Source organism: Culex quinquefasciatus, chromosome 1, assembly GCF_015732765.1.
Source record: "Culex quinquefasciatus strain JHB chromosome 1, VPISU_Cqui_1.0_pri_paternal, whole genome shotgun sequence".
In the NCBI taxonomy this organism is placed as follows: Eukaryota; Metazoa; Arthropoda; class Insecta; order Diptera; family Culicidae; genus Culex; species Culex quinquefasciatus.
In genome coordinates this window covers 21667188-21695088 of record NC_051861.1, presented here as the reverse complement: position 1 = coordinate 21695088, position 27901 = coordinate 21667188, and the positions used below count along the sequence as shown (strand labels likewise).

Below are 27901 nucleotides of genomic sequence, written 5' to 3'. Positions count from 1 at the left end.
GAGGTGGTATGCAATCAAAATCAACGGTTATTCTTTCAATTTGTTTATTGTCTAACTCTTATTGTGACACTGTGAACATTGGTTTTTATTTTCCTTGACAAACTGTAATTTTAAAGTGTCCACCAAGAAAGCGCGCCCAGCGTTATACTTTACTGTTCGAAAATACAAAATTGTCATCCATTCGGAATCGTTCTACGAAACCTGCCAACAAATTTTCAAAACTGTTTTCATGTAACAAATTATAGCGATCCATTTCAAGCTGCAGGTGCTAAATGCCGACACGTTCCATCCGCGCTACGATGTTTCATAAAATATACTGATTTGCAAATCTTACTCTCTAGAAATCGATCAACTGTTGTTCAGAATTGGCGCCTCCCTGCGCAAACACGTGTTGTGTGAGGTTATGTCCTTTCTCTCCAAAAGCTGCTTCTAAATCAAGTGACACGTTCTCGGGTGCCCCAAACAATGCTGCTGGACGTTGTTAGCTTGAAGATGCGGGTTTTCTGCGATTTTTACCTCTTGCTCTCTCTTTTTACTTACAAAGTACTACTACGGAAAGTTCTCCGACATGAAACACGAAATTATAATTAAGGTAACATTTGTTCATCTAATGCATTGGCTTAAATGTCAGGTTGCAATTTATATATAGATCAATTATTCGCTCAGCTTCAATGAAGAATTTGTATCTGTTTTGTAGTTGTGTTTTGTGTGTATGTGTTGTGTTGCTTTGGACTACATCTAAAGCTAAAGGTTATCGTAGAATGAAAAACAAATAAGTTGGGACAAAACAAAAACTCAACGATTAGACGCGCGAAAACGGAAATAAAAACATAATTAAACAAAATTTTAGGGTCCACGGTGATCACATGGTCGGCGCTCTCAACTGCTGGCCTTGAGTCGTCCAAAGTCCGTCGTCTGCGACGGGATCTGGAGCTTCTCGAGGGCGGCCTCGGCCAGCTTCTTGTACTTGCCGACCAGCTCGGGCAGATCGTACGCGATCGCAATGTCTAGCTTGTTGATCGGACAGCCGCGGAAGTACGTGCACGTCTCCGACAGCTTCTGGAACTCGTACAGCGGGTTCAGCTGGAAGAAGTCACGGTACGACTCCGGGTCGGGCAGATCGTAGCGCGAGATGTTCGTCAGCGTGGACAGCCCCTCGTAGATGTGGTACTGCTGCGGGTTGCCAATGATCTGGTCCGACACGTACTTTTTGTTCGCGAACAGCGTCTTGTGGTTGTAGTAGGTCGTCAGGTAGCAGTCGACCATCTTGGCATGGTTGCGGACACGCACCTAGAAGGGGGGAGAAGTGATCAACCGGTTAAGCTATGCAGTCAAGATAGTCAAGACTAGCAACTAGTGACTTACAGCGAAACGACGTGCACTGGCAATCTTGTTTTCGATACGCTTTTCGATGGCCTGGCCCAGGTCGAGCAGCAGGGACCGCTCCTGCGCCTGCAGCAGACGGGTCGGCGCTCCGGTTTCGAACGGATTGGACCACAGGGACACGGTGTACATGACCGGCGGCTGGGCGGACGACATCAATGGCGAAATGTTCCAGATGAGGGCACCCTGAACGCGGAGCAGCTCCTCCGGCTTGACCTGGTCGGCCTTGTTGAGCAGGATGCGGGTCTGGAGAAGGGAAGTTGGATTAATGATCATCCTCCTATTCAGATAAATCTGTTGGTCCCTCACCTGATACTCGCGTCCCTTGAGCTGATCCAGGATGGCTTCGGTTTCCGGTCCGACATCGAGCTTGGATGGGTCGTACACCAGGAAGATGATATCAGCCCGATCGATGAACCACTGGCAGGCATCGTTGAAGGGGAAGTACTGCGAAACCTGCTTGCGCACCTCAAGGATGCCGGGAATTTCAACAATGTTGACCTGCAAATCGAGACAAGCATCAGCATCATCCACAAGTGGTTAGCCACGATGCGGTGTGCACCGCACGCCATTAAGCTCTCGGGTACGATTCTATCAGTGCATAAATTTAAACCCCGTTCGCCGGCACCAAACAGATGGTAGAAGAGCCGCTTGAACTGTTGTGCCAACACATTACACCACGAAGCAGCTCCCGAAATAGATTCCGGCCGCTTGGCTATTTTGGTAACTCTCTGTCTACCCTCCTCGCGCGGCGTCTAGAGGCCACCGAAAAAGCAAAAGTGGCCGTCCACCATGACCAAGACGGCCGCCGGCAGTGCAAATGTCAATCCCATCTACCTTGAGGCACACGTTGTAAACGCAAAACAACAGCTGCTCCTCCCTACCACAATGTGTGTGTGTGGGATTTCAAAAGTGTGTCCGTTCGCCGAGAACCTTACTTAACATTTACCGCGTGGTCTTGCTTTATGTAACACTCATTAGACGCGGGCCATTGTCAAAACATTGTAGCTTATTTATGCTCTCACATCTCGACCTTTCGTGCGATGCGTCTGAATCATCGAACGGGTTGAACGATGACGCAAACTTACCCGTTCGAGCAGCTTGTTGGGCAGCTTCTGACCTCGGAGACGGTCCAGCAGACCCTGGCCGAACTTTTGCAGTCCCGAGAAGGTCCAGTCGGCAGCCAGCTGGGTTCCGTCGAGCACTTCCGGCTCGTCACCGTGCATCAGAATGTTAAAGTACGCTGGCGAAGGTTCAGCACCTGTAAGCAAGTTACAGATTACGGATTAGTACCTCCTGACCACGGACAACACCCACTCAATCAACTCACCAGTTCGCACCGAATTCGGAGTGTACTCGTTCTTGGTGAGATAGTTCAGGATGGTGGACTTGCCGCCGCTCCATGGGCCCATAAACAGGATCAGTGGCTTCGAGAAGATTTCCGGATCGCCAAAGTGACGGTTGCTGAGGTCGCGGTACTTGTACAGCGTTTCGAGTGGCTTGATGGCCGTATCGTAGGTTTTCTTCAAATCGCGCAGAATAACATCGGCTACCTTGTGCAGGGCGGCCTCCTTATCCGCGGACTCATCGTTGATATTGAGGAGCTCGTAAATGTGCGAGGTATCTCTACGGTTCGTCGGGATTTCGTACTCCTAGTGAGACACGAAGAACACACAAACAAAAAACGGGACATAAGGAGGACAGATGTGAGACAGATTAATCGACATTATTGAACAGAGCGTGCTTATGAAATAGATATAGAATGATTTTCATTACCAGTAGCAAATCTTCCTCCGGAAGCGGCTCGGCTTCTTCGGCGCTCTCCACTGGCGCAGGCTCCTCTTCCGAAGCCGGTGCTGCTTCTTCGGACGCTACAGCCTCTTCGCTATCCTCTTCTCCAACTGCAGATTCCACAGCCACTATTTCTTCGGAAGCCGGCTCAGTAGAAGCCTCAAGGCTATCAACGGTTTCCACAGTCTCAGTTTCCTCAGCGCTTGGCTCTACCACCTCTTCACTCGTTGGTTCATCAAGCTCAGTTTCCTCAGACACCGTCTGCTCAGAAGCTTCCGTCGAAGTCGTCTCCTCTTCAACCGCCAATTCTTCGGACACCTCTTCAACGGCTTCGGTGCTCTCCTCCGCGTCTAATTCCTCAGTTTCTTCCTGCTCCTGGCTAGCCTCGGTAGCGTCGACAGCTTCTGGGCTAGCGTCAGTGTCGTCGGACTCGTGTTGTTCAGCAGATGCCTCCTCCTCATCGGCTTGCTCCTCATCGTCCTACAATCATAAGGTTATCTTGAGCTACCGATTGCTGTTATGGATCGTGGACGGAGCAATTAGTAACAATCGAATTGTAAACGTTTTTTCCTCATCCCCGCCAAACTGTTTCGGTGATTCGGTAATTAGTCAAGGTCAGGGTCTTTGGGTCTAGGGTACGGCTACGGAATGAGGGTTTTTAGGGGTAAATCAGAGTAGCAAACAGCTGCAGACAGTGTTCCCACGAGCCTAAGCCATCGTAACACTGTTGCAGAATAACATTGTTACTTTGTAGCATCGTCATAACAATCAGGGAGCTTTCTTTTATTTTGTAACGCACCATTTGTTTTTTTAGTAATCTTTTCCCCGTCACCCTTAGTTACGCTACGAAATAAAAGATCGCTCCCCTAGCCCAATCTGGCTTATTTGGGAAGACTGGTTGCAGCCATTGAAATGTGTGCTACTCATTGACCAACCTCGTCATCCTGGTTTTCCTCCTCGTCCTCCTCATCTGTCTCTTCGTCGTCGTCTTCCTCATCTTGTTCCTAATTGGAGAAAGTTTGCCTGCGGTGAGTTTCCTGCATAAATTACAATTTTACCGTATTTTGGATGCGGTAGAATTGATAAGACTTAAAAAGGTTTTGTAGCAGGAAACTCACCTCTTCACCACTCATAGTTTGTCCGTCGTCATCCTCTTGATCTTCAGTATCGTCTTCCTAGAATATAGTTTTGCAGTTTTTTTTTATACAAAAATCATTTTGGATCAAATTTTCAGGACATTTGCAAAAAAACTGAGATGGTCACTTTTCTCTTGGTTGTTTCGGATTGGGGTCAAGGTCAAGGTCTTTGGGTCTAGGATACAAACTGAGGGTTGGTAGGGGTGAATCCGAGTAGCAAACCGTTGCAGACAGTGTTCCCACGAGCCTACGGCATTTCAGCAATGTTACATGACCCATCCTTACTCTGTTACACAGTAACATTGTTAAACTGTACGATTGTTGGAGTGTAACATTGTTATACCATAACAGTGTTAAACTGCGACATAGTTGCATTTTTAGAGTGTCAAACTACTAGTGTGTTACAGTGTTACACAGCAAGGAAGCGTTCTTTTATTACATAACGCAAAGTTTTTGAATTTTGACTCTACCCGGGTCGATTCATTTTTCAGGCGGTTGCTGCGTTATAAAATAAAAGATCGCTCCCCTAGCCTGACCTGGCTTATTTTGGGAAGACTGATTACAGCATTCAACAGTTTGCTACTCGTAGGTCAATACCTCATCATCCTGATCTTGCTCGTCCTCCTCATCTGTCTCTTCGTCATCTACTTCCTCATCTTCTTCCTCATCTTGTTCCTAGTTGGAGAAAGTTAGCATGCGGTGAGTTTCCTGCATAAACCACAATTTTGGTGCAGGAAACTCACCTCTTCACCACTCAAAGTTTGACCGTCATCATCTTCTTGATCTTCTGTGTCGTCTTCCTAGAACATAGTATTACAACTTTTATGCAGAAATCATGCTTCGATAAAATTTTTAGGACATTTGCAGAACAAAACATAGCAGGTCACTTTTTGCTCGGTTACATAGCGGTGGTAAAAAACGTGATTTTTGGAAGTTTGTAGCCTTTACACAGCTGTTCACATAATACGTATAGTTATGTGAATTCAATTTGCTTGATTTTTTCTTTTTTGTTTATAGGAAAGGAAATTTTGTGTTATTGTTTAGCCCTTCATCCCTGCCAAACTGTTTCGGTTTTTTAGTCAGGGTCTTTGGGTCTAAGGTACGAACTGAGGGTTTGTAGGGGTAAATCCGAGTAGCAAACAATTGCTGACAGTTTTCCCACGAGTTTAAGCCATTTTTTTTGTATGAAGCATAACACAGAACTTCCCTTTAGATGCGTTAAGTAATAAAAGAACGGCTAACCCGGTTTTATTTGGGAAGACTGGTTACAGCCATTCAAAAGTTTGCTACTCGGAGGTCAATACCTCATCATCCTGGTCTTGCTCGTCCTCCTCATCTGTCTCTTCGTCATCTTCTTCCTCATCTTGTTCCTAATTGGAAAACAAGTTTACATGCGGTGAGATTCCTGCTCAAATCACAATTTTACCGTATTTTGGTTGCGGTAGAATTGATAAGACTTAAAAAAGGTTTTGTAGCAGGAAACTCACCTCTTCACCACTCAAAGTTTGTTCGTCATCATCTTCTTGATCTTCTGTGTCGTCTTCCTAAAACATAGTTTTACAACTTTTATACAGAAATCATTTTCGATCAAATTTTAAGGACGTTTCCAAAAAAAATTGAGAAGGTCACTTTTTTCTAGAATTCATAGCAGTGGTAAAAAAACATGACTTAATTTTAGGAAGCCATTAGACAGCTGTACACATATAACGTTAGGCTCACACACGTTGCAAGCGACAGAATAAATTCTAAAAAGCCATGCGTCTCCTTCAAAACACATGAGTCTTATACAAACATATGGATGCGCCTGGTTCTTATACCTTTTCTTTGTGCTACCAATACAGACACTAATATACTTCTCATGTTCGGAGGGTCCACCTTTATTTTTTTCAATTTTGTAGGATCTATAAAAAAATAATAATAATTCATATGACGGACTACTTTCTTGGTATGTTGGATTGTCCGGAGTCATCTATGGACTCATGCTGGAGTTAAAACTTGGGTGTTTACTTTTAATTCACGTAGAATAACCAAAAATAACGTGTAAACAAAACAGAACAAAATATTCCGATATTGAAAATTCTAATTATTATTAAACCAGTATTGGTAGCACAAAGAAAATGTATATTAGCCCGGCGCCTCCATATTTTTGTATAAGGCTAATATATTTTAAGGAGACGCAAGGCTTTTTATAAATTTAGTTTTTTTCCATGATAAAAATTTAAATGAACGTCAAAGCCTGAATTCTGTCTATTGCTACGAGTTAAAAAAAATCCTTTTCTATATGATACAAGCAACAAAAGTGGAGTAACCATAAGTCAAGTTTAAATTTGTTCAGCTGTAGGCTGTTGCATGATACAAACGTCGTCCTAACTCCCACCCTACCTCATCGTCTTGGTCGTCGTCAGTTCCAGTGTCCTCCTCCTCACTGACTGGTGCATCTTCCTGGCTCTCAGTTACAGACTCCTCGTCGTCCTGCTCCTCATCGTCCTGCTCCTCGTCCGCGGACGCAGCAGCAGCAGCCTCCTCGCTTTCGGTTAGCTGTTCTTCGTCGTCCTGTGTGTGATTGTGTGCAGATAATTACAGTCAGCGTATAGCACAACAGGTCACCCGTCACGCACTCACAGTCAGTCGGGAGGCTTTGAGCCTAAGCGGCGATTGAATGAGTCTCGATACGATTTTGGCGGGGAGTTGAAAGGCAACGGGGTAGGTATGGTTGAAAGAGCAAAAGAGGTGAATATTTGACTGGAGATTGAGTTCGATAAGCGGACAACTAGAAACGGTAGTGACTGTAAACGTTATTAGCAGATGTAACTTAGAGAGACAAATACAAATGGATCAAGATAAAGTTTCTGTCAAAAGCATAGGTCAATAAGCAGATGGATACGGAAACGCAAGGGGCTCATGTGATCGACGAGTATCGGTAAAACGGTTTGCTGTCATCATGCCTTGATGCCTACCTCGTCTTCAGTCTCCTCTTCACTTCCGGTGGCCTCTTCAGTGGCCTCCTGTTCCAGCTCCTGCTCCTCTTCGGAAGCAGTCAACTCTTCCTCCTCCTGTGAAAAACACATACAAATGGATCAAGACAATGTTCATGGTAGAGGGTCAATCAGCAAATGGATATGGAAACACATTGTGCTCGGCGTGAAATCAACAACGATGCCTACCTCGTCTTCAGTCTCCTCTTCACTTCCGGTGACCTCTTCGGTGGCCTCCTGCTCCTGCTCCTGTTCCTCCTCCGAAGCAGTCAACTCGTCCTTTGAGAAACGAAATACAAATTGAGCAAGAGAATGTTTTTGCTAAACGCATAGGTCGATAAGCAAAATGGATACCAGGAGAAACATTTGAAAAGGGCGCATAAGCATTTTGGCAGCTGGAACTATTTACAAATCCCGACACAGTGAATAACTTTCTAACAAAACACGCAGTGTTGAAAAGTAGCTGTGAAGATCGGCTTTTGTTTTACCTTTCAAGTTTTGTTAAAATGTTAACTATTGTATCGGATTTCGCAAAAATTGTGCAAACTGGCAACATTCTTAGCGGCTCTTTCCTCGTGTTGGTCTAGATACGGAAACACGTAAAACATCTCTTCATTTCAACAACTACTATTGCCTGTATGTTGCTAATATCTCAAATAATGATACCTACATCACCGTTTTCAGTCTCCTCTTCACTTCCAGTGGCCTCTTCAGTGGCCTCCTGTTCCTGCTCCTCTTCGGAAGCAGTTAACTCGTTCTGTTAGAAACAAATATAATGGATCAATAAAATGTTCCTGCTGTAAACATCTCCAACTCTCCAACCACCCAATGAGAAGTTGAACACCTTGATTGGCCTTACATCAACCTTTTTTTATTCAACCATCTGACTGATCGGGGTGTTACATTTCTCAGTGGGTGCTTTGAGCTGTATGCAAGCATTAGCGGCTTCATATCACAATGATGCCTACCTCATCTTCGAGCTCCTCTTCACTTCCGGTGACCTCCTCATCGGTGGCCTCCTCATCCTCCTGTTCGGCCTGTTCTGCCGCGTTGTCGAAGATGGCTTCCTGCACCTCTTCCGACGCGGTCAGCGGTTCGGCCTCCTCTGGAACGTCTTCCTCAATACTGGTCTCCTCGGCGGCAGTGTTGTCCTCCTCTTCCTGGCTCGTTACATCAACGGGTGATTCCGTACTAGTGGGTTCCTCTGTCGTTACGTTCTCCTCCTCCCCCTCTTCCTGGCTGGCAGTTGCGTCTACCGGTTAAGATCGCTCAATTAATCTACTGTTTCAGTGAGAGCTTGCGCGTTGAGTTCCTTACCAGTTCCAGTCTTCAAGTCTTGTATCGCTTTCTCGATGTACGGCCTGCACTCGTACTCTGTGGGTGTGTCTGCATTTACGTGTAGTTCTGCGGTACAAAATTTTAAAAAGACAAAATTAGTACCGCACTAAATAACAATCGAAAATGATCCATCAGTACGGTGCGGTTGCGATTCAACGTGGTGGCATGGTGCATCTCCAAATCGGCTATATTTAGCTGTCAACGGATTTATTAGCACCGCTGCTGCAGCTCTCCTATCGTGTATATAGGGAACGCGTGTGGTATGGCAATGTGCCATTTTCAAGAATTGAATTTATGAGACTAGAGATTGGCGAAAGGTTTATTTGGAAGAAAGACGCCCCAGTGCGTCACCATTAGAGGTGTCGTCATCTGTTTGGATATTGAACCATCGATGGGATTTGAAAAACATGAGAAATGAATCTATAGTACATGTGCTTGCCTTGAGAACTGTTTCCACAGATGGCGGATCCAATATTCCTTCGTGGGAAAATTAATAAAATTAGGCCCCGATGAAATGCACAATGCAATTGGGATTTTTTTTTTTGTTACAGACATTTATCTTCTCGATATAATCTAATTTGTTATCCTCTAACGCCTTATCTTTTCATCTGTTTCAAAAATAATAAATTGGTTCAATATCTCTGGAATAGCTTTGGCTCACAAACATTGAACTCATGCAAAAAATAAAATTTGATGTGGTGCACCAGCGCTCCATCAGAAAGAAAAGGCACTTTTGATCAGTACCGTCAAAAACTCATTTTTTACAAAAACGATATTTTTTAGCAAATTCTTCTGTAAAATTGATAAAGGAGATTGGCACCAGACATGTATCCGCTATTAGAGGCCATCCATAAACCACGTGGACACTTTTTTTTGGAAATCTCAAGATATCCCATCGACATCAATTTCCATACAAAAGAAATCTTTTTTGTATGGAGCGTGAACAAGATGGAGAATAAAACACGGGAGGGGGAGGGGGTTGAAAATTTCAAATGTGAAGGCCTCGTGGTTTATGCACGAGCCCTTTCGTACAATTAATGCTTTGCTCTAGTTAAACTTCTTTTAATAATTGAGGTACAAGGCAATATTTTTTTTAAAATATAGAAAAATTGAACTTGCAGTTCATTAGTTCACTAACTATTTCATACTTGTTTGTAACAAAACTATTCATTTTGAGCCAATTTGAAAAATCAGCCTTCAAGCATTTTATTTCTCAAACTGCCCAATCAATGGATGGTGCTCTGTTATGCTATTTTGAAAAAAAAAAAAGCAGTTTTTGTCCCTCGACTCTGACCAAAGTCGAGGGGGGGGAGGGGCAAAAAATAAAAAAGTTTAAAAATTGAATTTACGAGCCAAGGTTTTAACATTTGAATGATTTTTTTTAAAATGCATTATACACCTGTTTAGTTGTTTTGCAGTCATGAGTATCCAAAATACCTAAGTTTTGACGATAATTTTTTTTTTGCAAAAAAAAAAGATTTTGCGGTGCTGTACATTGGAATTTCATAAAAATTCAAAATATTTTTAATCCAGCCCAAACATGCAAAATATGATTATCTGTAAACGGCATGGGCAGCACTGACGATAAAACGCAGAACGGTAGCCCCTCGTCAAAAGGCAGCTACATCTTCAGCCCTGGAGCTGACAAGCCGAGCCATCGACGATCGAATCGGCTCGCGAACGTCAACAAGAAGCAAGACCACTTAAAGTAGAACACGAAGCGACACCTGGTACATGTGGTTAATCTTTTGGGGATGTTTTTTGTCTAATTTAGTTACTTTTGCAGCAATTAGAAACCACCCAGACCAGCATAGCTGATAGCTTAGGCCTGCTTGATTATCGAGCATATCGAGAACGCGGAAAGAAGAACCGCACACACGATAGGGTAAACTATTATTTTTTCAAGTACTCGTTGAGGTTATGCCTAGTATTCTTACATACTAAATTTGAATTTACTAGTATAGATTTCCATACATTTGCTCCCGACCGGTCCGCCCAAGCACCATTAGACTGGGACCGTTGAATCAACGCCAGGTAATCTAGCGCTTAGTTGATTCCAAAAATATGTTGAATTTTTACACTTTGTTTTCATGATCGCGGACAGGGCACATCTCGGCTCATGCCATCGACCTGCACGAATATAGACAAAGGGTACGAGGAAAAACTAGATGTGAGTGACTAACTAAAGCTATACTAAAATGGATCTAATAAATATGAATTTTCCAGCTTTGAGCTGCGCCAGATCAACCGCTGCTTCAAGGAGTTTGTACTCATCCCAACAATCTCAAAGATCTACGTGCAGTCTCGTCAAGCTTATATCAATAGAATGGCAACTATACCTAGAATGGTATACCGAGAGTGCAAAAACTGTGAGCAATATGGTCCGCTGGCGAATATGAAAAACTGTCCGGGCTGCAACTGCTCGTTTCACGCCGCTTGCTTGGGAATCGAAGAAAAAATCTTCCACGAAGGCTGGAGATGCGCTACCTGTGTGGCCACCGCGGACATACCCGCGAGCGAGTCAACCACGATCGCTCCAACCATGTCGACCTCGGCTACTGCCGGAAATATGGGATCGCTGCTCACCGAGCAAGCAAAAGCAGACTTGGTTTGGATCGCGGAACAAAGAGAGTCTATATTGCGCGAAGTGGAAAGACAACAATCGGAACTGAGCCGCAAGAGAGAGGAGCTGGAGAAGATGAGCCGTGAGGTTGCCGAGGGGATCCTGAGCGGAAGCAGACAAGCAGTAGCGGCTGGGTCAGGACAACAAACAGTCGATCCGGGCACCAACTCTTCAGCGAATTGGGTCCAAAAAATGATGGAAGAGATAAAAAACATCCCATTCGGACCTCCGGGGCGGTCTTCAAACGACGCGCGATTCTCTGGACAAAGCTCCACATCCACACCGATAAACTCAACCTGCCCCCCGACCTCGCAACACGCCGCGGGCACGTTTACAGTACTTAACCGTCCACCGGTTCCTTCGACGGGTTATACAAGAAACTCTAGCGCGGTAGTTGGAGCTGTAGGCTGGCCGCAACAAGGTGGACCCCAAAAAGGACAGCTGCAGCTAAATCAGTCGCAACAAGAACAGCCGCCGCAAGGGCAGCCGCAGCAAAGCTGGTCTCAACAAGAACAGTCGCCGCGAGGGCAGCCGCAGCAGGACTGGACTCGGCACGGTCAGCCGCCGCAAGGGCAGCCGCAGCAAAGTTGGCCTCAACAGGGACAGCCGCCGCAAGGGCAGCCTCAGCAAAGCTGGTCTCAACAGGGACAGCCGCCGCAAGGGCAGCCGCAGCAGGACTGGCCTCAACGCGGACAGCCACCGCAAGGGCAGCCGCAGCAAGACTGGTCTCAGCTCGGACAGCCGCCGCAAGGGCAGCCGCAGCAGGCCTGGACTCAGCACGGACAGCCGCCGCAAGGGCAGCCGCAGCAGGACTGGACTCGGCAGGGACAGCCACCGCAAGGGCAGCCGCAGCAAGACTGGTCTCAGCTCGGACAGCCGCCGCAAGGGCAGCCGCAGCAGGCCTGGACTCAGCACGGACAGCCGCCGCAAGGGCAGCCGCAGCAGGACTGGACTCGGCAGGGTCAGCCACCGCAAGGGCAGCCGCAGCAGAACTGGCCTCAACACGGTCAGCCACCGCAAGGGCAGCCTCAGCAAAGCTGGTCTCAACGCGGACAGCCACCGCAAGGTCAGCCGCAGCAAGACTGGTCTCAGCTCGGACAGCCGCCGCAAGGGCAGCCGCAGCAGGACTGGACTCGGCACGGTCAGCCGCCGCAAGGGCAGCCGCAGCAAAGTTGGCCTCAACAGGGACAGTCGCCGCAAGGGCAGCCTCAACTGGACCCTCGGCCGAATCCTATACCCCCGATTCCTCCGTGTCCAACGCAGCAACAGCTTCTCGCCAGACAAGTCATGCCACGAGACCTCCCAACGTTCTACGGGAACCCAGAAGACTGGCCAATGTTCTTCTCGGCTTTCACGAATTCCACCAATGCCTGCGGGTATTCTAACGTAGAGAACATGGCACGGCTACAGCGGGCGGTACAGGGAAGAGCTCTCGAACAAGTACAGGGTCGCTTACTTAACCCACATCTGGTCCCACAGGTGCTTTCCACCCTGTACATGCTGTACGGAAGGCCCGAGCTCATCATCCAAACCCTGCTGGATAAGGTACGCGAAACGCCATCTCCAAAGCCTGAGAAACTGGAGACCTTAATCACCTACGGCCTAGCAGTCCAGAATTTGTGCGACCATATGCAAGCGGCAGGTCAAGTAGCCCATCTTTGCAATCCAGTACTGCTGCGGGAACTGGTGGACAAACTACCAGCCCAGCAGCGCCTGAACTGGGCGATATTCAAGAAACAGTTCCAGACGGTCGATCTCAGCACATTTGCTGCATACATGACGATGATAGTAGGAGCGGCCTCCGAAGTTACAGTCGTTATAGACGCCAAACTGCCTCGGCCCGGGCGAACCGAACGCGGTAACCTACACGCCCACTCAACGAGCGACGCACCGACCAGTGCTGCACCAACCTGCACCGAGTCGACCAGAGAAGAACAACCAGGAAAAGATTCTACAAAGGACATCGTGGAGGTCCAATGTCTAGCGTGCAACCGGAACAACCACAAAGTGAAGAATTGCGACACCTTTAAAGAATGGGAGCCCGAGTCACGGTGGCAGCTAGTACGGGAAAACCACCTCTGTTGGACATGCCTAGGTAGGCACGGTCGCCGACCCTGTAAGCTAACCAAGCGGTGCGGTGTGGATGGCTGCCAAGAACGGCACCATGAACTCCTACATCGTGCAGTAGCAAAGCCTCAAACGCCAACAAAGAAAGAGCAATCTACAAGCGGAGTGACTGAATGTGCTGGAGACGGGCTCAACGCTCACCATGCGACTAGGAAGTCTACGCTATTCCGGATTCTCCCCGTGACGCTGTTCTGGAACGGAAAGTCGGTAGACACCTTTGCATTCCTAGACGACGGATCAGACCTAACCCTGGTTGAGCAGACCATCGCTGAACGCCTCGGCATCGATGATGGCGAGCCAATTCCCTTGTGCCTCTCCTGGACTAGCAACGTGACAAGAGAGGAGCCGAAATCCCACCGAGTTCAGCTCCAAATCTCTGGAGAAGGCAAGAGCGAGCTTTACGCCCTGAACGATACGAGGACGGTAGCCAGTCTGAACCTTCCGAAGCAGACGTTGCGCTATTCGGATCTAGCACGACAGTACACGTACCTACGAGGACTACCGGTCAACAGCTATGAAGCAGCCACACCGGGCATTCTGATCGGCTCGAACAACGCCGGGCTAATAGCAACGCTGAACCTGCGCGAGGGACAACTCGGCGAACCGTTAGCAAGCAAAACAAGGCTGGGATGGACGATCTACGGCTACTCTGCCAACAGCCAAGAAACAACAAACTTCGCTATGCACGTGTGTGAATGCCAGGAGGGTGGCAAATCGGACCAGGAACTCCACGATCTCGTCAAGCGTCATTTTGCGGTCGAAAGCATCGGCGTTTCCGCTGAAAAGGCGCCGGAATCTGAAGAAGATAAGCGCGCCCGGCGTATCCTTGAGGAGACGACAAAACGCGTGTCAAACAGATTCGAAACTGGACTGCTGTGGCAACACGACAGCGTACAACTCCCCAACAGCTTCCCTATGGCGATGCGCCGCCTGGAGTGTTTCGAACGCAGGATGATAAGAGACCCAGAGCTGCAAGCCAGCGTGCAGCGACAAATTAAGGAGTACCTGGAGAAAGGCTATATCCACGAGGTGACACCCCACGAAATGGACGCAACAGATCCGCGCAAGGTTTGGTATCTGCCGCTGGGTGCCGTGAGGAACCCAAACAAGCCAGGGAAAGTCAGACTCATCTGGGATGCCGCGGCGAAAGTAGGAGGCGTTTCGTTGAACTCGAACCTCCTTAAAGGACCCGACCTGCTCAAACCATTGGCGTCAGTGATCTGCGGCTTCCGGGAGCGACCGATAGCTGTCTGTGGGGACCTCAAGGAAATGTTCCATCAGTTTAAAATCCGCAAAGACGACGTAGCGAGCCAACGGTTTCTTTACCGAGAGCATCCCTCAGAACCGGTGAAGGTGTTTGCGATGGATGTGGGAAGTTTTGGCGCTACCTGTTCACCCTGTCAAGCCCAATACATCAAAAATCGTAACGCCATGGAACACGTAGTGGAGTACCCGGAAGCAGCGGAAGCCATCGTAAATAAACACTACGTCGATGACTACCTCGATAGCTTCGACTCCGAGGCCGAGGCTATCAAGGTAGCACTTGAGGTGAAAGAAGTGCACGCCCGTGGAGGGTTTGAGATCAGGAACTGGCACTCGAACTCCGATGCACTTCTGGAACGGGTTGGGGAGCCAAAGCAGATGCAAGCGAAGGCCATCAACATCGACGCTGAGAGCGAAGCCGAACGGGTGCTAGGACTCCTGTGGCTGCCAGAGGAGGACATCCTAGCTTTCGCGACGCGACTGCAACTGGATGGAATCCCACCTACAAAGCGGAACATCCTACGCTGTGTAATGAGCCTCTTTGACTCCCAGGGAATACTGTCACACATCACCATTCAAGGTCGGATGATCATCCAGGATACATGGCGCAACAACACAAAGTGGGATGACGAAGTCATCGAAGCTATTCGTATACGATGGCTTAGGTGGACGAAGCTTTTCAAAAGGGTCAGCGAAATAAAGCTCCACCGGGCGTACTTTCCTGGATTCTCGGCTGCAGAGATCGGTTCAGTGGAACTGCACGTGTTTACGGACGCGAGCGAAGACGCATACGCCTGTACAGCCTACTTTCGAGCTGTAATCAATGGAAAGGTCTACGTCACGCTGGCTATGGCCAAAGCAAAAGTTGCACCACTAAAAGCGCTCTCGGTACCACGCCTCGAGCTGATGGGAGCTCTACTTGGAGCACGGCTGGCCAAGGCGGTCATGGCGTACCACTCCTTTCCGATCTGTCGGCGAGTTTTCTGGACAGACTCTAAAACAACTCTAGCCTGGATCCAGTCGGAACACCGGCGGTACAGACAGTTCGTGGCCTTCAGAGTGGGTGAAATTCTCAGCAAAACCGATGCCATCGAATGGAGATACATTCCCACGCTACTCAACCCGGCTGACGAAGCAACCAAGTGGGGCAAAGGACCTAGTACGGACGTCAAGTCGCGGTGGTTCCGTGGACCAGACTTCCTGTATCAACCCGAGACGGAATGGCCAGAGCAAATGAGATCGGAACTGTTGGAAACGGACGAAGAACTGCGGCCCTGCATGGCGCATAAAGAACACCACTTCGAGGACGTCTTCGAGATCAACCACTTCTCTAGATGGGAGCTCCTACAAAGGACCGCGGCTTACGTTCTACGGTTCGTAGAAAACTGCAAGCGTACGAGACAAAACCAACCCCGTCTAAAAGGCTGTCTAAAAGGTGAGGAGCTTCGGAAGGCGGAAAACAGCCTGTGGCGCAATGTGCAGGAAACAGCGTATCCGGATGAGCTGACCATCTTGAAGCAGGGCGAAGCAGGATCCAAGAAGACCATCGACAAAACGAGTCCTGTCTACAAGCTGACACCTTTTCTGGACGAAGACGAGGTAATGCGGGTTGACAGCCGCATCGGAGCCGTTCCACATGTCACCTACGACTTCAAGTTTCCGGTTATTCTCCCCCGAAATCATCACCTCACCAAGCTAATAGTCGATTGGTACCACCGCCGGTACCTACACGCGAACCACAGGACAGTTCACAACGAAGTTCGCCAAAGATACCATATATCAAACCTCTACACAGTCGTCCACCAAGTCGCGAAGAACTGCCAGGCCTGCAAGATCAACAAAGCGACACCAACTACCCCCCGAATGGCACCCCTACCAGATTCACGACTAGCGGCTGGGGCTCGACCGTTTTCCTTCGTCGGACTCGACTATTTCGGCCCTATCTCGGTCCGAGTCGGCAGAAGCTGCGTTAAACGATGGGTTGCACTCTTTACCTGCCTAACGGTGAGGGCAGTCCATCTGGAAGTAGTACACTCTCTATCTACAGAGTCGTGTAAGATGGCGGTGCGGCGATTTGTGTCACGGCGAGGTTCTCCGGTTGAAATACACTCGGACAACGGAACCAATTTTCAAGGAGCAAGCCGGGAGTTGAAGGAGGAAATCACAACGATCGAGCAAGGACTAGCAGAGACATTCACCAGTTCGAACACCAAATGGATTTTTATTCCACCATCAGCTCCACATTTTGGAGGTTCGTGGGAACGACTCGTGAGGTCGGTTAAAGTGGCCCTTCGCTCTCTTTGCAGCGACCGTAATCCAGACGATGAAACACTACTAACCGTTTTAGCAGAAGCCGAATCCATTGTGAATTCTAGACCACTAACGGCCGTTCCACTCGAAGACGAAAGCCAAGAAGCCTTAACTCCAAATCATTTTTTACTACTCAGCTCAAGTGGGGTTGTAGAACCCCCTAGAACGCTGTTGGAGCCTTCGAAGGTAACCCGCACGAACTGGAACATGGCCAGGCAATTAGTCGACCAATTTTGGCGTCGCTGGATCAACGAATACCTTCCCACAATCGCCAAAAGGACGAAATGGCACAGCGAGGCAGAGAACATCCAGGTTGACGACTTGGTGCTTATAGTTAATGAAGGCCAAAGAAACGGATGGACAAGAGGACGAGTCTTGACGGTGATCCCTGGACGAGACGGCCGAATTCGCCAAGCAACGATCCAAACATCAGCCGGAATTCTACGTCGACCAGTGTCCAAACTGGCAGTGCTGCAGGTACAACGCGTGAGTAACGCCGAGCCGGAACCGGAAAGGCGTTACGGGTCGGGGGATGTAAACGGCATGGGCAGCACTGACGATAAAACGCAGAACGGTAGCCCCTCGTCAAAAGGCAGCTACATCTTCAGCCCTGGAGCTGACAAGCCGAGCCATCGACGATCGAATCGGCTCGCGAACGTCAACAAGAAGCAAGACCACTTAAAGTAGAACACGAAGCGACACCTGGTACATGTGGTTAATCTTTTGGGGATGTTTTTTGTCTAATTTAGTTACTTTTGCAGCAATTAGAAACCACCCAGACCAGCATAGCTGATAGCTTAGGCCTGCTTGATTATCGAGCATATCGAGAACGCGGAAAGAAGAACCGCACACGATAGGGTAAACTATTATTTTTCAAGTACTCGTTGAGGTTATGCCTAGTATTCTTACATACTAAATTTGAATTTACTAGTATAGATTTCCATACATTTGCTCCCGACCGGTCCGCCCAAGCACCATTAGACTGGGACCGTTGAATCAACGCCAGGTAATCTAGCGCTTAGTTGATTCCAAAAATATGTTGAATTTTTACACTTTGTTTTCATGATCGCGGACAGGGCACATCTCGGCTCATGCCATCGACCTGCACGAATATAGACAAAGGGTACGAGGAAAAACTAGATGTGAGTGACTAACTAAAGCTATACTAAAATGGATCTAATAAATATGAATTTTCCAGCTTTGAGCTGCGCCAGATCAACCGCTGCTTCAAGGAGTTTGTACTCATCCCAACAATTATCAATGCAGAAAAATGCATTTTAGATTGTTTTGAGTTGATTTGACTTCTATTTTCATTGAAATGTTGAAGTTTTTTGAAAAACGACATAAACTTTTAAAAATATTTGCAACGGCTTAAACTGAATTAATATTTGACAATAATGGATTTGAATTTTTCCTTTTTATTTTTATCATTTAAATTATTTGCTATATGAAATCAGTACAAATTACAAAACTCTGCAAGGAAACCAATCTTTATTACTTAAAATATTCATATAGTTTTTTTTACATCTATAAAATTACATCGAAAAAAAGGTAATGTTCAACAATTAAATTTTTACAGCCAGCGATTTCAATTTTATTTCGCAACAAATATTCCTAGATTCAAAAAATCAAACCATCCACATTAACGACCCCCGGGTCTTTTGTGGTCTCTATTGCAAGTTTCTGCTCGAACCTAGGAGTTCGAAGGCTTGAATGGGGAGAGCACTCAAACCTCTTTCTACTCCAAGGAACCTTCCACCCCAGTGTTTGAACTGACGACCTTCGGATTGCGAGTCCAACCGCCGCCAGAGATTCCACCGGAGTAGGCTTGGTTTGGTGTGTTGTTTGTACTTATGGCATGGAGACGACTCCTACACCTGGAATGACTTAACGGCCTAACAACAACCAAGGCCGGGACCGACATTTTACTTCCTCATCCGATGGAAGGTTGGAGCAGATGGGAATCGAACCCAGAATCATCCGCTTACAAAGCGGACAGCGTAACCATTCGGCCACGCACTGCCACTAGATTAAATAGAATCAAATTAAACATTCCTTCCGTCGGGTGCGCTCGTTAATGCTGTAATCTTTCTCGAATAAAGTCGTTCACAGGATAAAAGATGCGTTCATCGCAGAATAATGTGAACATCTTTGAAAGTTTTTTTTTTTTTGCCGCCGCTGTCCGTTATCGTCACTCCTCTGTCATTTCGAGTCGAAACCGAAAATGATCTCCGAAGGCGGACACTGGCTGTTTGTGTGGTGTCGGTGGACTTTGAAGGTTGAGAGTTTATTTTGATATCTATCACTAGCGTGCCCAGGGTGGGGCAACATGGGGCAGTTGCCCCACCATCCTCGGAAATTTGTTCTAAAATTGGGTAGGGGGTGTCCATAAACGACGAAATTTTCAAAACTCTAATATTTTTGCCCCACCTTCCTTGAGGACCTGGGCACGCTAGTGATATCTATAGAGGAAATGTACTTGTTTGCGTCAGAAGTTGATTATCGGTGTAATATGAACTTATTTAAATCAAATTGAAAGAGCTCATTGTTAAAATATCAGCTTCCTTCGAAGTAGGAAAGTGAGTAGATTAAAAAATAAGTGGAAATCTCCCCGCACGCACAAAGTGGTTGGACACTGTCGATGGTCTACGATCGGGGAAAATCTATGTCAAGAGCACGGGCAGGAGTCGTTCCCTCGTTTACTGCTCTCGATGTTTTTTGCTGAGTCTGGCTATTGGCAAATTTTCACTAACGCCGGCCACGGTCAACCAAGCTAGGTTTCACTTTTTTTGTCATCCCACGTTGGACAGAAATCCATACATTTAAAAGAGGGTTTGTGCTGTGATGACGTCTAGTATTTGAAAAGTTCTTCCGAAAAGCATTTTGGGTGTTTTTTTTTTCGAAATGTCCAAATTGATCGCGAATTAAGACCTCTCCCGTACATGAGGGTCACGTTACAACTGATTAGGTAACACGCCCGTCAACCAAGTGACAGTTTGTATCTTTTCGCCATTTATTTTTAGGTGGCGTCAAACGCCCCAAAAACGTTGAACACATGTACCAAGAGTGGACGAAAATTCGACATTGCGACAGGATGCATTTTTCACCCCTGTCGGGGATGTTTTCTTTTTTGGTATTTTTTGCAACTATTTTTGTAACAAACAAAGCTAAAAAAAAAGTGTCTTCGTATTTCTGTTGAACGTAAGTTTCTTGATAAAATAGCTTGATCAATTTGACAACTACCATGCGTCCCCATTTTAACTTCTGCATTTAGTGGAGGAGCATGGTTCTTCAACTCATTGAGTAATGAGAAATAATGCATCAACTGAAGCTTCAAATTTCATAACGACCAACGTGCAATAACTGACAAACTGCACTGGCAAACCGCGACGCCAACAATAGCCCGCCGAACAAAATGTGAGCATACGAAAGTGAAACAATTTGTTTCGCTATAACTTATCACAACTGGCACGGTCTTCATATAGAGGACCTGTCCCGACCTGACATAGAGGCACAGCCAAGAGGGGCCAAGAGTTACGACCGGTACGGCTGTACTTTGGATGCTGATGATCTCCGACGACTGGGTCTGTTAATTTTAGAAATGAGCTGTTAAATGAGTTTTGAAAGTGGGGTTTTTATTTAGCGCCTGGTTTGGGCTACAGGTAAACGTTATTGTTTGCAAGTTAGGAAATAAATTATAAAAATGAGATTTATTAAAATAACTAGACTAAAAAAATTCATTTTATTTAGGATTTCAAATCTTTAGATTTTTATCATATTTTATAAAGACGCTTGGTACCTTATTTCCTTAGCATTTTTTAAACCAGCTTTTGGACCTCATATACCACCCCTGTTCGCACCCACGTGAAAAAATATCATCAAGATAAAATAAACGAATGACAAATTTGTCTCACCCATGAGGTTACGTGTTAGGAAAATAGATGAAAATTCTTATGCGACATTTATGCGAACAGGGGCACTTAACCCCACGGTTTATCGACGAGAATTAGGGATTAGAATTGTGTAGCGAGTTGTGGCGCTATAACCACGGCAAATAGTGTCCAGGGCATTTGTGGAAATACATTGTCCCATCCCCGAGGGTCCCGGAGCACCAAAACTTCTTAGCATGGTGCTCCCATCGATTTATTGCTCTAACAAACAGGAACGTGAGCGGGGGATCCCCACGTTTCTTCCTCCCCTGTAGATTCAGAATTGTGTTGTTGTTTGAACATTCGTGCTCAAACTCAACCCACTTCAACGAATCATCTTTGCGGTAAACTTTACGCAGTTGGCCTGGCCGCTTTAACTTTTGTGATGTTTCAAAGCAATTGTTAATAATGACAAGAGGATGCTAGGCGTTAATCAACCTAAGGCATTTTCCAGGATGCCCTCGAAAGACTGGCTGCGCTAGGGTTAGATTAGATTAGATTAGATTAGATTAGAGAATTAGGGATTAGAATTGTTGTGTGCACTGAAAACTTACGGGACCAATCCTGCAAGAATCTGATTAATTTAGGAAATGAACAAAGAATCATATCGTAGTTTTGAAGATACTAAAATGTCTGTAACAGAAATCTGGGTGCAAAAGCTATGGTTGATGTGTGCCGTTAAATGTTTTAATTATGAACTATTTCAACCTTTTACTCTTCAAACATTTCTACACCTTTCTGCAAAAAAAAACCTGCTCGTCATCAGGTCATTTTGAATAACTTTTATTTTTCTGCATTCGTTTTTGATATTTTAATTCTTTATTTTACTGATAGTTTTAGGCCTATTCTACAAACTTCAACCATTATCCTACCATATTTGTTGTATTTAAAAAAAATCCAGTCACTTTTTCGATGTATTCCGTGTTTTTAGAATTATCGTTTGAGTACCAACAAAGTGCGACAAAACAAAATTTGGTAAATAAACAAAATACCGCATTACTCATTTTGGAAAAAAAGTAAAGAACGGCAAGATATATATTTTTAAGATTTTTTATGATTTCTATATTCCAATTCTTGTTGAACATTCAATACTGGTTAAAAATTGATGTTTGGTGATTTTTTAGATAGAACCCCTTCTAGAGGCTGATTCTTATAGAGCTAACAACGTCAAATCATATTCAAAATTGACTATAAAACAATCAGTGTAGTAAAAAATGCTTTACAAAATGTGGATAATGATGAATTGTGGGGAATCGGGTAATAAAGCCCAATGCAATAGTTTATGTAAAACCGCAGAAAAAAACGTAGAAGCCCCTTTTACATCCATATTTTTTTGTTTGAATGCAAAAAAAATTACAATGCATTTTACCACCGATCAACTTTGGTCAAGAACTGAAGAACGATGTTGATTTTTCAATATTAATTTTAAAAATGCATTTTTTTCAACTTTACTCTCAATAGCCTGGTCGAATTGTGGGGAAACATGAAGCAAAAAATAGACAACTAAAAGATGCAAGCACGTTAGCAAAGACAATAAATGCCTCTCTGCTCACAACTAGACAGGAATCTCAGCAATCTTGGTACAAGAGAGGATGGTGGCATCAACATTTTGACAAAAGATCTATTTTTTATTGTTACACGGAGAGACCGGCCCGGGCAAATCTAAGAAAATCTTGGTTAATTTAACTAAAAGTATGGGTTAATTTTTTACACAGCTTTTTTTCAACAATCGATTGTTGATTTTGTTAACCCGAAATTGCTGACCACCATTTACTAAAATTAACTAAAAAAATAGTTGGAATTGCCATTTTTGTTGGTTAAATGGCTGAAAAAAATTCTAGCAGTCGACTGCTAGAATATTTTTTTCAGAAAATTAACTAAAAATTTCTTGTTTTCAGCTGAAATATTGTGGAATATTCTTTTAAAAACTGGCTGGAACATATTTTTCAACTATTTTTCAACAATTTTTTTTTCGTTGTATCAACCGAAATATTTTTGCATGCAGCAAATTATTAGTGGTTTATAACAAAACATTTCTTAATTAGACATAATTTATGTAAGTGTTGATTTATATTTTCTTTAATTATCTAACGATATAGGCTGGGCCGAATATCTAGCTATATTTTAACTAATTGAATACAGAAAAATATTCGTATATGTAGTCAATAATTAGCTGTTGTTAGCAATATTTTTATTGAATTTGTAGTACATTTAGTAATAATGCCTCACAAATTAATGCTTAGTGTTTTTATTTCCGCATTCATTCTGCCTAAAAATTTAACGTTTTGTACTAATTTGTTTTTTTTTTGCATTAAGTTGTTAAATTACTGTTAAAAAGCATCAAAACAAAACTTTTTTTAACTGTTGTTATAAAACATGTAAAGTTTGACTAATGTTTTAAACAATTAAGTTGCATTAATCTAAAACAATAATAAAAAAGCATATTACAAATTTCTCGTGAATTCCTTAAAAATAGAAACCGAGCAAAATTTTCACCAAGTTTAAAGCTTATATTTTTATTATAATGTATATAAAATTAAGTGTTGTATTCACTTACCATCACTGTGAAATCATCCGATAAGTCATCATAATCAACAACGGTCTCTGGTTTAGTTATTTTTCTTGTGGTGGGACACAGAATTTTTACCAAAGTGAATCTTTTGCTGCAAATAGACATGTAAAATTTATTAGTAATTTAATACAAAATTCTTAATTTCGACTATAAACTGAAAAAAAGAACGTAAATAAATGAAATTATAATGAGGAAAGAAGAAATATCAATAATGCTACTTACCAAGCTTTCATTAATTTAACAATTACTTTTGGCAACTCACTGCATTTTATTCAATTTATTCAACGTACTCCGATTCCTGAAAAAAATATTATGAGTTTAACTTACCAGTTTATTGAGCAGTCGTATTGCAACAAAACTTTCAAGATAATAATTATCTTCTTTTATATATTTTTTTTTATTTTTTGTTATTTTACTTCATCTCTATTTTTATGTTGTCATGTGTATGTATTTTATAATCGATGATTCTGAAAAAAATAGAATGGTTCAGTAAAATTTTATCCGTCGTAACCACGACGATTTTTAATGATTCAGTTTTCTAATAAGATTCTCATAAGATAAATTATTGTGCAAAAATAAACCCATACTTACTTGAATTAACCAACATTTTGTTAAATTTGCCTGGGCTGCTCTATCCGTTAAGAGTTGGCCCGCATCTCCCTTCTACTGCCCTTTCTTTCCATCAAACATTCTTATAACGTGTTCAACTCACTCGCATTAGAGGTCATCATGGCGAAGGTCGTCCTCTTGCTCTTCATAGTTTATCACCTGCAAAGAAATCATCAACAAACCTACTCACCAATTCCACCTCCCCAGTTGCGACACTTTGATTTGCCACTTCAACATTAGCAAAATAGTGTAATTTTCACCTTTCACATCCTCTCACTTCATAATTAACAACACAAACTCAACAAATCGACCGCTCTCGTTCGAATCCTGACTTCAAATGACAGACGTAAACAAACCCAAGTTCATCTTTGAAATATTTTACCAATTGTTAATTATATTCAACCAACAAAATTCTCGATTTTTCTAAAACCAAAGCTAACAGTCGAGCACGTTCATTCGAGTTCGGGAAATCTGTTAGCTTTTTGCCTTTAGCATTTTCAACAAACAGGTTATTAAATTATTACTGAATTTTGGTTATTTTAACTGAAAATTGGCAGTGACAAATACGTTTTTGTTAAAATTACGAAAGTAAAATCAACAATTTTAATTGTTAAAATTACTGGGCACAGTCTCTCCGTGTATAAAAATATTTGCAACCGAATAATTTATTAGTAAATAATTACAATGTGTTTTGATCAATTTGAAAAAGAAATCCATTACTCGTTATAAAATAAAGCTTCTAGTCAAAATATTTTTAATAAGATTTACAGATTTGAATATTTTTAAGTACAAAAAGACGATTTTTGTATTTTTCATCAGAAAATTATTCAAAAAAGTATTATTTTAAAGTATTTAGATAAAAGTATTATCTGTCCTGCCCGTGTGGGTCAATCGGACCGCGCACTGGACTCACAATCCAGAGGTCGCCGGTTCGAATCCCGCGGCGGGCACTCTAAAATTCTTTGTGTAAATATGGGTATTCAGCGCCGTCACTCCGTGCCATACTTTCATACTAGCAATGGTGGCCGACAGCTATAAAGTCAACTTCGTTTTTTCGTCATTATTTTGTTCTACAAAATCGCCCAATCTACAACAATGTTGCTGAAATTTTCACCAGGCCTATGTTGTGACCCCTAAAGACGCCTACTTTGATTGAAAATTGAATACCCGAAATTTATTTATCGATTTTCATACAAAGTCCAAAACTTAAAACCCCTAGACCGATGGGGACCCTTGCATGGATTTGATTTACATAATAAGTGGTCAGCTGTGGCTCTTCAGATTTAGTTTGCTTTTCGTGATTTAAACACTGTTCATTTTCAAAGCTAAAAAAAAAAAAAAAAAAGCTTTAAAAGTATATGATTTATCATTTTTGTAACACTAGGTACAATGAGGAAAAAAACAAACATGTACTATTTATACAACCCTTTATTCAGAATAGAGTGGTATAAAGTTTAATTTTCACATGGCAGAAATCTAAAATGCAGGTTGAATATATGAACCCCTAATATGAACTCGATTTATTGAAATTTTGAGAATCTCAAGCCAATAACGCTTCCTAACGTTTTGGGATGGGAACGTCTAAACTACCTACAATAATTGTGGGAAATCCTTTTGTAGTCAATTTAAAGCTACTTAATATTAAAACAGATAATTAATAAGAAGTACAGAGCGACTTACTAATTTAAAACCCGCTATTAACAAGAATAATTTTGTCTCTCATATGATCAGCTTTAAATCGTTTGAATTACAATTCAATTCAATTCAAAACAGTGTACCAACTCTGTAATGATTAAAAACAATTTAAACCCAAAAAAATACAAAAAAACAATCACTTGATTGAGGTCTTAAGCATGCACTATTTTGGAAACCCTTTATTTAAAAAGAAATGCTTTTATGATGATAATTTAGAAATAATTTATAGCTCGTCAATAGAAGCAGCAGTTTCGTTTTCCCACTATGTATATTAAAACATGCAGAAATATTATTTTAATAAGATAGTTAATATCAACAACTCTACATTAAATACATTTTCAAAACAACATATGAGTCATGGGTTTCCTATGCAGATATATTAAATCAAGAATTCATACCACATTTTTAAAAAAAACGTCTCCTCTAAATAAAATTGTCCAAAGCTATTTGATGGAGACGCGTGGTTAATCGTTCAAAGTTTTAGCAATCAAGCAATCGATACTATCAATAACACCTGACCCAACGTGTGGATTCCATCTCTCCACGTCAGTTTCCTAAAGTGCACTTTCGCGTTGCTGTTGTTGTTGTTGTCGTTGCGTTTGTTCCACCACCGCCGTTGTAACGGGTTAAAAATAATTCGCTAACCTCACTCACTGTCATTAGTCAAAAACGGTACACACACACACTTCGTACACACACCATGTGTCACAAATACATTTTCAAAAACACCTTCATAATCGTAGCTGCAAAATCAGCTGAAATTTTCTGACCGTTGCATAATGTGTGCCGTTATATAACAGCTCCTCTCTGCACTTGAAATTATCGTCGAATGTGATTCTTCAAACGAAGTTTTGATCGATCGCGATGCATCATGCCTGCGAATCGCTCGCTCACTCACTCACTGATGATCACCGATTGATCACTCTTATCAACGCGTTCATTCGCGCGAGAGCACAGAGAACCTACCGTGCCCTGCGAGGGCGAACAGTGCAAGTCCTGCGAGGACCCACACCGATAACCGCGCCATCCCTGAAAGTCCGTTGTGTCCTAGTCCGTGGTGATGCGCTGTGGTCCTGTGATCCGAATCCGGGGTTTTTTTTTGTCGTTCGAACAATGAAGGAGAAAATTCAAAGGCGTAAATCAGTGATTTTTCATTGAGCAACGCGGGCACACTGAATTTGGCTCATTTTTTTTTCTTCGCCAAAAAATCTCACTCGTTAAAAAGGGAAAAATGAGAAGTAAAAAGTAGAAACATATGAGCACTCAAACTTATTTTTTCACAAAATTGTCGTTTTCTTCTCGGTTCGTAATGTCGTTTCGAGGGGTGGGTTTTTTTTCTCAGAATGTATTGCACACTCACAAAAAAATCGAGCAAAATTTCGCCACTTTCGTGTCACTCTCACTATCACATTAGTGCGTTTGGCTATTTTCTCTGAATTTCAAAATTTTTGTAATCGGTCTTTGTCGTAGGTTTCGTTTGAAAGGGTTACAAAAATCAATTCGAAATCCAATCGGCAGCAAAAAAAAGCACACAAAAAAATCTCAAATTGTTTCTTCTTTTCTTCTAGAATAAAAACGATAAATCTTCACACTATTATTTCGAGGACGACGTGGAAACTCCTGCGCGACGACGACCTCTACCGGGCAGCGAAGTTCGGCAGCGTTTGGGATTCGAACTCAGGCCGGCGCTCGCGTTGGCTCATCGCTCCCGAAAGTACACTCGAGAAAAACTGAGCGCGGAGAATTTCAAGGGGGAAAATTTCCCGCATAAAACGCGCAAAATTCGAGAGCACAGACTATTTTTAAAAAAACACACACAGATCACACGCACGCGCACGCCACCTAGAAGGTTCAGGATGACGTCACGACGACGTGGCCAACACCACAGGCACCCACACCACGCACTGCACTGTCCAAAGTTTGAGAGCTCAACCGAATCCTGGAGGCACGCGTCACTTCCGGTGGCCGCGAAATCGTCACACGATTAATGAAGAAAAAAAAATCTCAAAAAATTACCCTCAAAGAGTTGGACGAAGAGGCACGCACGAGACACCCTAACCTAGAAAACCGGTCCGTCCCGGTCCAATCCTAGTTCGAAACAGAACAAGTCGGGAAGATCCTCGGCATCTCAGCGGAGGATCCTCGACTCG

General features: G+C 43.8%; 2 protein-coding genes and 1 long non-coding RNA gene across 17 annotated transcripts; 2 read left to right on the top strand and 1 right to left on the bottom strand.

The window, feature by feature from the left end:
* Positions 1 to 34: 34 nt before the first annotated feature.
* On the bottom strand, positions 35 to 27869 carry LOC6046148 (probable serine/threonine-protein kinase kinX). 15 transcript variants are annotated; one of them, XM_038249379.1, is made up of 20 exons: positions 27768 to 27869; positions 26718 to 26824; positions 8603 to 8689; positions 8254 to 8537; positions 7956 to 8042; positions 7475 to 7564; positions 7268 to 7363; positions 6693 to 6863; positions 5798 to 5854; positions 5615 to 5680; positions 5054 to 5110; positions 4908 to 4985; positions 4293 to 4349; positions 4110 to 4178; positions 3160 to 3654; positions 2714 to 3035; positions 2472 to 2644; positions 1693 to 1884; positions 1366 to 1629; positions 35 to 1290 (listed from the first exon to the last, which is right to left on the bottom strand). In XM_038249379.1, exons 2-20 carry the CDS (start codon positions 26776 to 26778, stop codon positions 880 to 882), a joined length of 3117 nt encoding a protein of 1038 aa, XP_038105307.1. In that variant the 5' UTR covers positions 26779 to 26824; positions 27768 to 27869; the 3' UTR covers positions 35 to 879. The 15 variants fall into 15 exon arrangements, with proteins under 15 accessions (XP_038105307.1, XP_038105311.1, XP_038105312.1 ...); XM_038249383.1 differs by having other exon boundaries at positions 5615 to 5668; XM_038249384.1 differs by having other exon boundaries at positions 6693 to 6797.
* LOC119765476 lies at positions 17075 to 17791 on the top strand. The gene is made up of 2 exons (XM_038249396.1): positions 17075 to 17651; positions 17708 to 17791. Exon 1 carries the CDS (start codon positions 17154 to 17156, stop codon positions 17631 to 17633), a length of 480 nt encoding a protein of 159 aa, XP_038105324.1. The 5' UTR covers positions 17075 to 17153; the 3' UTR covers positions 17634 to 17651; positions 17708 to 17791.
* LOC119765477 lies at positions 17879 to 18192 on the top strand. The gene is made up of 3 exons (XR_005276758.1): positions 17879 to 17952; positions 18023 to 18088; positions 18145 to 18192. It is a non-coding gene; the product is annotated as an uncharacterized LOC119765477 (long non-coding RNA).
* Positions 27870 to 27901: the final 32 nt, after the last annotated feature.